The 12091-nt window shown below is 55.4% G+C and overlaps 1 protein-coding gene across 1 annotated transcript; it reads left to right on the top strand.

Annotated features, from left to right (window-relative positions):
• Positions 1-1505: 1505 nt before the first annotated feature.
• LOC111158623 (isopentenyl-diphosphate Delta-isomerase 1-like) lies at positions 1506-4852 on the top strand. Its single transcript, XM_022520769.1, has 4 exons — positions 1506-2109; positions 2287-2379; positions 2770-2900; positions 3555-4852. Exons 1-4 carry the CDS (start codon positions 1968-1970, stop codon positions 3870-3872), a joined length of 684 nt encoding a protein of 227 aa, XP_022376477.1. The 5' UTR covers positions 1506-1967; the 3' UTR covers positions 3873-4852.
• The last annotated feature ends 7239 nt before the right edge of the window (positions 4853-12091 follow it).

Here is a 12091-nt window from a genome sequence, read left to right as displayed (position 1 = left end):
AAGGCTGGTAAAACAGTTACTTGCCAATTTTCCAGCATGTGTATGGGAGGTAAGAGTTTCTTCATAGACTGGGTCCAGTACGACAGGTGACAGCGGCCTTCTCCGCGGACAGAAGCTACGTGTGCAGAACGGAAGCATCTCCTTGAACCTCTTGTGATGTGTTTGCAGAGCACGTACTGGTGTTACTTGTACTTACACGCAGCGTGTCTAAGTGAATTCACAAATACCTTAATTTATTACCATTATTAAAAAAATTTTAATATACTTTATTAGTCTTTTGCCTAATTCATTTTTTTTAATTTTTATTTATTTATTTGACAAGACAGATCACAAGTAGGCAGAGAGGCAGGCAGAGACAGAGACGGGGAAGCAGGCTCCCTGCTGAGCAGAGAGCCCGATGCGGGGCTCGATCCCAGGACCCCGAGATCATGACCTGAGCTGAAGGCAGAGGCTTAACCCACTGAGCCGCCCAGGCGCCCCCACATTATTTTTATAGGCAATTTTTTTTTTAAAGATTTTATTTATTTATTTGACAGATCACAAGCAGGCAGAGAGGCAGGCAGAGAGAGAGGAGGAAGCAGGCTGCCCTAGAGAGCAGAGAGCCCGATGCGGGGCTCGATCCCAGGACTCTGAGATCATGACCTGAGCCGAAGGCAGCAGCTTAACCCACTGAGCCACCCAGGCGCCCCCGCCCCCACATTATTAAAAGTTTTTATAAGATTTTATTTATTTGCCAGCGAGGGAGCACCAGCAGGGGGAGTGGGGGAGGGGGAGCAGGCCCCCCGCCGAGCAGGGCGCCAGATGCGCCGGGACCCCGGATCCAGAGCCAAGCCAAAGGCCGTCGCCGCCTGTCCCTGCGCAGGCGGCGGGCCCGGAGGCGGACCGCGGGACGCAGCCGCGCACTCCGCTGTCGGTCGGGCCTGAGACTCGGGCGTCGGGAGAGCCCGCGCCGCGGAGCCGCGCTCCTCACGGGCGCAGGACGGCGGAGCGTGGCCTGCGTGGACGCGCTAAAACGGACACGTAAAACGGCCCGAAGCCCCCGTGTGCCCTGGAGACACCGCGCGTGCAGCCACAGTCCGGTCAACCTGTCGGAATACACGGATGACTGTGACCTGAGAACCAATTCAGTGACTTCGGAATTTTAACAGATAAATGAAATTTCTTAATGAACACGTGAAAAACACGTAGTACTTAATATTTTGAGTGAGTGTGACGTGCGGGTGTGAGGTGAGGCGGCTGTGGGGGCGGGGCCGGCCCGAGCGGGCGTGCGTCCGCGGCCTCCGGAGGGAGGGCACGCTTGGCGCGGTCCCCGCGGTGTTCGTCCTGCCCGCCGCGCGGAGGGAACCCGAGCTCGGACCCACTCCCCCGCCCCTCCCCCGCCCCTCCCCCGCGGGTGACTGCGCAGAGGGCCGCGCGCACACACGTCATGCCTGTCAGAATCGAGCGCCCGAGGACCCGGAAGTGCGCGGACGCGCTGCTCGGAGCCTCCGGCGCGCGGAAGGGGGTATAGTCCGAGCCGCGCGCCTCCCCTCTGTTGCCGGGCTCCCTCCTTAGAAGCGCTCCGCGCTAAGCACAGCGCGGCTCAGAGGGCACCGGGAGCCGCCGAACCTCGGCGTCGGGACCCTGCACACGCCCTCGCGCGTTCGTGACGTCTGCGCGGCCGGCGCGCGATTGGCTGGGGAGCATGTGGCGCGCTGTGGCGCGGGCGCTGACGGTTGGGCGCGCGGCCTCGAGGGGCGGGCCCCAGGCCTGGGAGCCGGGCTTAAGGGTAGCTCTCGCGGAGCGCGGCCGCCTGAGGTAAGTGGTCCGGGTGGGACGTGGGTCAGGCGCGGAGGGGCGCGGAGGCGGAGCGCGCGGCAGCGGGGACCGAGCCGGCGGGCGCGGGTGGCGGGGGAGCCTGTCTCGGGGACCCGCGGTCACGGGCGCGGCGCCGTGTCAGGACCAGGGCCGCGGGCCGGGCGGCCAGCATGCCGGAGGTGGACGTGGGCAAGCTGGACGCGCAGCAGACGCAGCTGCTGTCGGAGATGTGCATCCTCGTGGACGCGGACGACCGGCGCGTCGGCGCCGACACCAAACGCAACTGCCACCTGAACGCGAACATAGACCGAGGTGCGGGGCCGGGCCGGGCGGGGCCGGGGCCGGGCGGCGGGAAGGGGGCGGGAGCGGGGCAGGTGCGCGGCCGGGTCGCGGGGGCGCGCTGCGCTGTCGCACGGCGGGGTCGCGTGTGGAGGCCGGCGGCGGGGCGGGGGCTGCCCGCGGAGGAGCCAGCGCGGTGTCCCCCCGCAGGGCTGCTGCACCGCGCCTTCAGCGTGTTCCTGTTCGACGCGGACGACCGGCTCCTGCTGCAGCAGCGCTCGGACGCCAAGATCACGTTTCCCGGTGAGTGCGGACCCCGCGGGGGCGGCCGCGGGCTCGGGGCGGAAGCTCGGAGCGGGCACCGCGCTGGGGCCCCTAGAGCCGACACGGAGCGCGTCCGGATACGCCGTGACGACGGGCGGAGAAATTCCGGTTTTCTCATACTTTTTAAGATTTTACTTATTTGGCAGCGACAGAGGGAGCACAAGCGAGGCGGGGGGGGAAGCAGGCCCCCCGCCGAGCAGGGCGCCCGATGCGGGGCTCGATCCGGGACCCTGCGATCGTGACCCGAGCCAGAGGCAGACGCTCAACCCCTGAGCCCCCAGGCGCCCCTTCCTGTTAGTTTTAGAACTTGGAGTTTCTTACGGATCCGCGGAGCGACGGGGTAGGGAAGCTGACGCGTGTCCCCCGCAGGCTGCTTCACCAACTCCTGCTGCAGCCACCCGCTGAGCAACCCGCGCGAGCTGGAGGAGGCCGAGGCCATGGGGGTGCGACGCGCGGCCCAGAGGCGCCTAGAGGCTGAACTAGGGATCCCCATGGAAGCGGTAAGCGCGCGCCTGAATCCCGCTGGGCGACCCAAACGCACGTTAGGACGCCGCAGTTAGAATTTAGACGGAAGGTACGTCTCTGCTCTGTGAGCTCGTGAGGTACCGGCCCAGGAAGCCGCTCCACTAAAGAGTCCTTGAGTTTCGGTCTCTTGTGAGAACGTAGCCCAGTGTGGAAGTGGATTGATCCTTAACCAGTGTATAAAGTGGGTTATTTTTGTAGTTGACCAGATGAAAGACGATAGCTTTTTCTGTGGAAATCCTTTCAAATCGGAACTGCAGATCTGATTACCCAATCAGACGCACGCGAATGATCTTTTTTTTCCTGCAGTTGTTCCCTTTAAATGAGACCCGAGCAAACAAAGTATCTCTCATCTGGTTAAAATGGTAAATACGTTTTCCCCTTGCAAAGTACCATGGAGACGTGAGGACACGCATCTAGTTTGAGCGACTTTTTCTCTTACGGTCTGTCCGTAAAATCAGCTCGAGTGTTCGTCCCACAGGGAGAAAAGTTTAGGCACTAACACTCTAATAACACCTTCCCGCGTCCTGTCAGAGACGGCTGGAAGCGGTTCCGCAGTCCGGGCGCGCACTGACAGGCGCCCTGACGTCCCTTGTGCTGAAGTCTTTGCTGCTGTTTCATGTTCATCGCAGGTGCCTCCGGAGGAAATGAACTACCTGACGCGAATCCACTACAAGGCTCAGTCAGACGGCCTCTGGGGGGAACATGAAATCGATTACATCCTGTTCATGAGGAAGAATGTGATGTTGAATCCGGACCCCAATGAGATTAAGAGCTACTGTTACGTGACCAAGGAAGAGCTAAGAGAACTTCTGAAGAAGGCGGCCTGTGGGGAAATCAAGCTGACCCCCTGGTTTCAGATTATTGCCGACGCTTTCCTCTTCAAGTGGTGGGATAACCTGAACCACTTGGATCAGTTTATTGACCATGAGAAAATACACAGAATGTGAATGTGAAAATGAATGGTTAGCGAAATAGTGAAAAATTTCTCCACTTAGGAAACTTAACGTGATTTTTTAGAAATTTGGTTCCCCATAAGAACTGGTCACTTGAAACCTTGATACTTTATAACCAGTATTTGTTGAAAATACAACCCACTTGTTAATTTTTTGTCACACACCCCTATATGTGTGCGTTGTTGTTCATAGAAGACACCTGTGAGAGGTCACTGTCAACACAGGGGGCAAGTTCGCATTCCCTCCAATCGCGTGGTCCTGACGCAGGAACAGCAGGTGAAGCTTTTCATTTTCAGAGTGTTGAGATGATCCCGTCCGCGGGCGCGGAGAACGCCTCGCTCTTGCCAAACGCTTTACGAATCATCCCATTCTTAGGACGGCCTAGAAGAACGTGCAGGGGAACCGCTCGCTTAGCTACTTCAGAGTAGTCCAAGTTAACTTCCGTATGAGCAGATGGAACTAGTGGAGGAGGTCCAAAAGAAATTAAATGCTGCATGTCCTGATTTCTGTCACTAAATCTTTTGAATAGTCTTCGCCAGGTAGTAAAGCGCGCGCTCCGGTGGACGGTGCACAGGCTGCTTGTCAGGTGGAAATCGAGTCAGCAGGGTGAGGATTTCTTACCTCAGCGCTGCTGACGTGGGTTGGATCATTCCCCGTGAGAATTCATCCTGTGTGCTGTGGGATGTCTAGCTGCTGGGTTCTACCCACTCAAAGCCATTAACACCCCTCCCCCTCTGACAGTCACCGTGACACCCGATGCCAAGTAACTCCTGGAGGGCAGAGGCACCCCCAGTCAAAAACCACTTCTACAACATCAGGCCGTATTGTAGGGGGAAAAAATTCGCAGAAATACGACCGTCTGTGTTACCAATTTGGGTTATGGGATGTGTATATATTCATACTTAAATTACACCTTGACTGAGGTGCCTGGGGGTCTCAGTCGTTAGGCGTCTGCCTTCGGCTCAGGTCGTGATCCCAGGATCCTGGGATCGAGCTCTGTATCAGGCTCCCCACTCTGCAGGAAGCCTGCTTCTCCCTCCCCTGCTCCCCCTGCTTGTGCTCTCTCTCTCTCTCACTCTCTCTCTCTTGCTGTCAAATAAATAAGATCTTTAAGAACATATCGCTAACTTATACCTTGACTAATGCACTTTCCAGAAGTCTTGCCATAGATTTCTCAGGTCTGAGATCTTAAGATAGGTGCATTATCCTCGAGTGTTGTGTAACAAATAACAAAGAAAAGCATGAGAAATGTTCTAGCAAAGCAAATGTTTTGTAAATTCAATAGAAAAATCCCTTAACAGTTGACTTAAAACTTCAGGCAAGATTGTGTGGCAAATACTAATTTTTCTGAAAAGCAAAAAGAATAAAAAGAAATACCACATTTTAATATTGTTGTCTGCTTTGTTAAGACTTCAATCCCATTATTTAACCCTTTAATAAAGTCATGGGATCCATAATCAAGAGCACCAGTGGACCGCGCACCTTGTCCCACCCAGTAAACCTTCAGTGAGCACTAGATGTTCCCGCTGTCGCGGTATTAGAAGGCCTGTCTGGAACACGGAAGGATGAATGTTCTTTGACCTGATGAACCCCTTAGAACAAAACCATTTTTATCTTAAAATTCATGGTCTTCAAATCTATAACTGTCTGACACCTTTAGGGGCCAGAAGTAGTCTTGTATGAAACTGATTACTCTGGGGGCCCCTGGGTGGCTCCGCTGGTGAAGCGTCTTCCTGTTGTGATCCTGGAATCTGAGACCGGTCCACTGCCTGCTCAGCAGGGAGTCTGCTTCTCTCTCTGCCCCTCCCCCTTCCCTCCTACTTGTGAGCATTCTCTCAAAATTTTAAAAATAAAATTGGTTATTCTGTCTTCAAGCCTATACTGGCCAGAGAACAAGAATGAAAAAACCAAGACTGTAGGGAGGGGGCATGTGTTACTCCCCTGCGTGGCCCCAGCCCCCAGTACAGGGATGGGCACAGGGACAGAACTCGGAGCCATGTGAGTGGGTCCCTGGGCTGCAGGTCACGTAATTCTCAGGTAGAGGTGGTAGAGGTGGTCCTTCCATCTGCTCTCCAGGAACACCTGCTTGATGGTTTCATTCCCCCCCCACATGGCGGGCCCATTCGGTGGGCATTCCTAGGGAGGGGGGACCCCACTCTTTTGTAAGTCTGGATGCCCGCCTGCATCCTCACAGACAGATCTCTCTCCGTCAAATAAGTAACTAAAATCTTGAACAGTGCACGAGGGTCCCACTTCTCCACACCCCCGCCAGCACATGTGGTTGCTGGTGCTGCTGATTTCCGCTCTTCCGAGGTGGTATCTCACTGTGGTTTGGATTTGCATCTCCCGACGCTGGGGGATGTTGAGCCTCTTTCTGTGGATCTATCGCCGACCTGGATGTCGTCCTTGGAGAAATGTGCTTACAACTCGGCCCATTTTTCATCAGGTTGTTGGTTTGCTATTGAGTTGTTAGCTGTCATTTCTTTGTGACACAAACTGAGCTGTATTTGTCCAATGTTTCTAGGATTTTTACAATAATATGTCTTTTCTCCACTATACAAAAGCACATAGTCGGTCAAACATGTTGTTATTCAATTATCAGCAGCGTTTGTTATCCTCTGGGTTTGCACAACTCTGAAAGAAGTGAATTAGGTCTCCCAGCACAGGTCTGAACCTGTTGGCAGTTTCCCACCCACGTCCGGCTCAGGGATATCTCCCACACTCACTAGGAGGTGCATGGGAGGTTGGGCTGGCATGTGTGCTTACTTCTGACTTTTGGTATTAAAGCTCTAATGCTTTTGCGTGATCTTGGAGTGTGTGACTAACACGGTGGCTGTTTTCAGAATCTACTGAAATTTTCTTTAGGAAAGTTCCAAGGCAGGGCATAGCACGGAACTCTTGACCTCAGGGTTGTAAGCTCAAGCCTCGTGTTGGGCATGGAGTCTATTTAAGACACACACGTGCACGTGCGCACACACACACACCCCAAAAAATAACACAAAAGGAAAATTCCAAGGGTTTTGTTATGCTTGGATAACTGTTCACTGGGTTTTCAGTTACTGAGACCTTGACTTTTTCTCTTTGATCTGCTTATTATTTGTGGGATGATCAAACATCCAAAATGATTATGGATTTCTCTAGTTCCCCTGCCAGGACACATAGAAAGATTCAAACCGTTGTATCACCTATGTTTTAAATTCGCACTGAATTCCTGTTTAAGAGAACTTTGTGGTATTTTAGCCAACTGAGTGCTTTTCATTCTTTTATCCGACACCCAGACGGCCACACTTGCTTCGTTGGGGCATCACAGGTGTGGTCTTCTTTCTCACTGACTTTCCTCCTTCATATGGGATTTTTCTCAGTTGTTTTTAAATGTGTCTCTATTGAGCAGCATGTTCTTTTTAAAAATGCACTGAGCGGGGGCGCTGGGTGGCTCAGTGGGTTAAGCCTCTGCCTTCGGCTCAGGTCATGATCCCAGGGTCCTGGGATGGAGCCCCGCATTGGGCTCTCTTCTCAGCGGGGAGCCTGCTTCCTCCTCTCTCTCTGCCTGCCTCTCTGCCTACTTGTGATCTCTGTCAAATAAGTAAAATCTTAAAAAAAAAAAAAGGAAAAGAAAGAAAGAAAAGAAAAGAAGAGAAAGGAAATGCACTGAGGGACTCTGTTCCTCGCTGACTTTCTGTAGTATCACACATGTCCCCGGGGCGCAGTGGAAGGCCCACTGGACTGGAACAGTAAACACACATCATCTGGCATCAGAGTCCACACCTGTCATTTCTAGTTTAATTTTATGGTGAGCTGTGAGACAACTGTGCATTTCACCACTGTCCTTGGTGGATTAGGTCAGGCTATGTGTGGTCTGTGTAACCAGTATTTTGGGATTGGAAGCGTTCGCTGAGTGAGAGGGCCAGCAGGCAGGGCGCGTCCGCACGTCCACGCAGATGCCACGGTGTACGGCCGAGCTCTAGGAGCTGCTCGTCTCATCCCCCAGGCTGCAGAGAGGACGCGGGTGCTTCTGGGTATGTCTTGGGATCCTCACTTTGACCCCTGCCTTAGTGGTCTCCCAGCCAACTCAGACAAATGCCTTCGGAAAGGGGCAGACGGGGGCGTTTCATTCAGTAATTCCCACATATTTTCTAAAATCCGTCCTGGAGTGGCTCCAGGGTGGCTCAGTGGGTTAAGCCTCTGCCTTCAGCTCAGGTCATGATCTCAGGGTCCTGGGATCAAGTCCCGCATTGGGATCCCTGCTCAGCCGGGAGCCTGCTTCTCTCTCTGCCTGCTGCTCCCCGTTTGTGCTCTTTCTCTCTATCTCTAAGACATAAATAAATAAAATATTTTTAAAAAATCAAAATCCTTTCCGGAATAAGACAAGCTTAAAATCAAAGAACACCGAACAAAAGGCGCCCCAGACAGTGGTAATAATTCCTAAAGCTTGTTTCATGATCATTCCTCCCTTCCGCAGCAAGGACACTACCAGGGATGGCCAAAACCCCAAAGAACAATGAAAATCTGCGTTTCCCATTACAGCCGAGTGCCAGACTGGAACTCAGTGCCCACTCTCCATACCCACACTCAGGCAGGTGATACGGGAGCAGCTGTGTGGACGGCTGCTCCTTGAAGCTGCGGGTGAGGACAAGTCAGCCCGCCCACGAGTGGAGGAACGACGCCCAGGACCTGAGGGAACGGCACCCCGCACCTCCGCCCAGCGGGGAAGGGACAGCCTAGTGGTTCCCAGCAGTGGGCAGATACTCACAAGTGACCTGTCTCGGTGGAGAGTTAGCCTAGATTTAGGACTGCTTGGTCTCACCCAACTCATCCCGAACCAAGACCTGAAATGCTCGAGCTTCCCAAGCAGTTCACGGCCCCCAGCAACGGTCAAGGGGTAGGTGCACCGAATGCAACATCAAAACCCCCGTCCCGCCCTTCCTCGTCTTTGGGTGATGCCAGTCCACTAGGTAGACATAAACGTCACCGCCGTCCTTGACTTCAGAAATCAGTGTGTGCTTTGGCTGACCCCGTCAGCATCTGAGAATGTGCTAGCTCGAGGGACACGCACACGACCGCGGAACGTTCTTCGCCGGAAATGGCAGGTTTTCTATGCAGGTTAGCACACGCCCAAAAGAGGATGAGAGACTGAGACCCTGAGAGGGGTTCTGCCAGGAGAGCGCCAACCAGAGAGGGAGTTTCAGGATGTGCAGGAAGTTATGCTGACATTGTGGAATGAATTAATGAGATCACATTTCTTTTTGACATCTTGGTAGAGGACAAGGGAGAGGTTGGAACAAGGAAGGGAAGTAAAGCGGAAATCAAGCTAAGTCCAGATTTCCAGGAGAGGACAGAGTCCCCGAGTAGGCAGGCTGCCACCAGCACCGAGCCTGCTCCCAGGGCCCAGGACAGGAGCAGTCACCCCCACAGCGAGGCTCAGGGGCCTGCAGCCAGCCTGGCAGGCCAGACCCAGGGCAGACCTCGGTGTTCTGGCTTCCAGCAATGTGGGGCCCGTCGGGGGTCTGGGCTCAGGGGACTGCTGAGCCCCTCACTGAGGCTGCAGGGCCTACACCCGACGGCCAACTCCTCCCGGGATGAGGTTTTTGACAACCGCTGCCACAGTAAACGGTCCGGGCCCTGGGGCTGTCCCCGAGACCGGGTGCCTCTGCTACGTTTACTCACTATCTCCATCCCGGCTGGCCTGCTCTGCAGGTGCGGCTGCCATTAGAGCCCTCGTTCGGCTCGGAGCGGGCTCCGGGCGCTGCAGGACGGCGCTAGCGAGCGGCCCCAGCTGGGGGCAGCACGGGGCCTCCAGAGGTCCCCGCCCCGGCCGCGCACGCCCTTGATGGCCACAGCTTGGAAGCGCGCTCCGAGACGGGACGTGGGGGTCCTCCGCTCCCCTCTGCCCCTCCGGGTGCGCGGGGCCGCGCCGCGAAGCCGCCGTGTGGCCCGCAGCCCGGCTCTACTCCTGCAGAAGCGTGGCCGGGCCGGCGAGGAGGGCGGCGCGGGGTGGGCGGGCGGCGGCCGCGCGGACAGCCGGACGCCACCGCGCCCTGGGGCTCTCGCGGGGCTCGGCGGGGCTCTCCGCGGTCCTCCCAGCAGCGCCGCGCGCTTTTCAGCGTCCACATCCCCCCCGGTTAGTTCCCAAATCCTTCCTTCCTTTTCATCCTTTTAGAAATGGGATTAGTTCCGCGTAGTCCTCGGGTCGTTCACTGTAGTGGCCAGAGACGTGAGTGTCCCGTAGCCGGACTCGAGCCCGCAGACCGCGCCGAGTTCCTGCTCCCGGGCGTGGAGTCCCGGAGCTCCGGCGCACACAGCCGCGCGGCCCGCCTCCTTCCCAGTCCTCGCGTCTCGCCGCCCCGGCCCGGACACGGTGCCCTGCAGCAGCGGAGCCCCGCGGGGGGCGGCCTTGGCCCCGTCTCAGAGGACCGGCGGGGGCGCGGCCGCGCGCTCTCCGGTGCCGCCGTTTACTCCGCCGTGGCTTCCGGCTCAGGCTTTGTGCTTCCCCCGGAGCGGGTATCGCCCTTGATCAGATGGTCTCCCTGTGTCGCTGAGAGGGTCTCACGGTCCTCGCCGTCGCGGCGTTAACGGGCCGTCACATCTGCACGCCGGCCGTCCTGGACTCCCGGAACCTCCCGGGCTCACGCCCGGCGACCCTCCATCCTGCTCGCTGAGCTTTGCTGGCCTTTCGTTGAGGACTTCGTGTCGATGTTCACCAGGGACCTTGGTCTCCGGTTTTTCGTCTGGCCTCGGTGTCCCAGCAATGCTGGCCTCATGGGATGACTTAGGAGACGCACCTTGTCTTTGTTTCTGGGGAACAGTTTAAGGATTGATGTTTTTTAAATGTTTGGCAGAAATTCACCAGTTAAGCCACCTGGGCCAAGGCTGTTCTTTGCTGAAAGTTTTGTTTAAGAAACACTTACACATTCAGTTGCCCACCGTAGCCCATCTTTAAGGACACCATCCAGTACCGTTCAGTACACTCACGTGCCTGCGTATGACAGATCTTTACAACTTTTACATCTTGCAAAACTGAAACTCTGTCCCCATGAAACAATCCCTCCCCGTCCCCCGGCTTCCGCCTCTCAACTCCCGGTCTCCAGGATTTTGACAGACTTACTCGAGACCTCAGGTTGAACCACAGGGTGCAGGTCCATTCGTCAATGGCTTATCTTTTGCGGCAAGGTCCTCACGGTCCATCCACACTCTGACACTCTTGTCCTCTTTTCTCTGTGCCCTTCTACTCATCCACCCATCCCCGGACTCCTGGGTTGTGCCCTCCTAGAGGCTGTTGTAATTCTGCACCAAGAGTGAGGTGCACACATCTCTTGGAGATCCTACTTTGAATTCTTTTGGGCTTTTTATTTTTAAAAGATTTTATTTATTCGAAGGGCACCTGGGTGGCTCAGTGGGTTAAGCCTCTGCCTTCAGCCCAGGTCATGATCTCAGGGTCCTGGGATCGAGCCCGGCATCGGGCTCCCTGCTCGGCGGGGAACCTGCTTCCCCCCACCCCCTGCCTGCCTCTCTGCCCACCTGTGATCTGTCAAATAAATAAATAAAATCTTTAAAAAAAAAAAAAGATTTTATTTATTCTAGAAGGAGAGCATGAAAGGGGGAGGGTCAGAGGGAGAAACAGGCTCCCCACTGAGCAGAGACCCCGACATGGGACTCGATCCTGGGACTACGGGATCATGACCTGAGGTGAAGTCAGTCGCTTAACCAACTGAGCCACCCAGAAGCCCTTCTTTTGGCTTTCTACCTAGAAGTGGGACTGCTGGCTCGTGAGAACTCTTAACTTTCTGAGGACCCTCCACACTGTTCTCCACAGTGGCTGCACCAGTCTGCATTCCCCCCAATAGCGCACGAGCAATCCCCTTTCTCCGCCTCCTCGCCAACACCTGTTCTCTCAAGTGTCCATCCTGGTGGGAGTGAGCTCACGTAGGTTTCATCTTCATTCCTCTTTATTAGTGATTTTCAGCATCTTTTCACGTGCTGATTGGTTATTTGTGCATCCTCTTTGGAGAATTGCCTTTAGGAGTCCCTTATGTGTTCTGCTTATTAAGTTCATTAAGATCCATTGTTTGGGGCGCCTGGGTGGCTCAGTCGTTAAGCATCTTTCTTCAGCTCGGGTCATGATCTCAGGGTCCTGGGATGGAGCCCGGCATCCGGCTCTCTGTCCAGCAGGAAGTCTGCTTCTCCCTCTCCCACTCCCCCTGCTGGTGTTCCCTCTC

The sequence above is a fragment of the Enhydra lutris genome, unplaced genomic scaffold, assembly GCF_002288905.1.
Source record: "Enhydra lutris kenyoni isolate GAN:26980312 unplaced genomic scaffold, ASM228890v2 scaffoldscaffold61, whole genome shotgun sequence".
NCBI classification, from domain to species: domain Eukaryota; kingdom Metazoa; phylum Chordata; class Mammalia; order Carnivora; family Mustelidae; genus Enhydra; species Enhydra lutris.
This window is presented reverse-complemented; position numbering and strand designations above follow the sequence as displayed.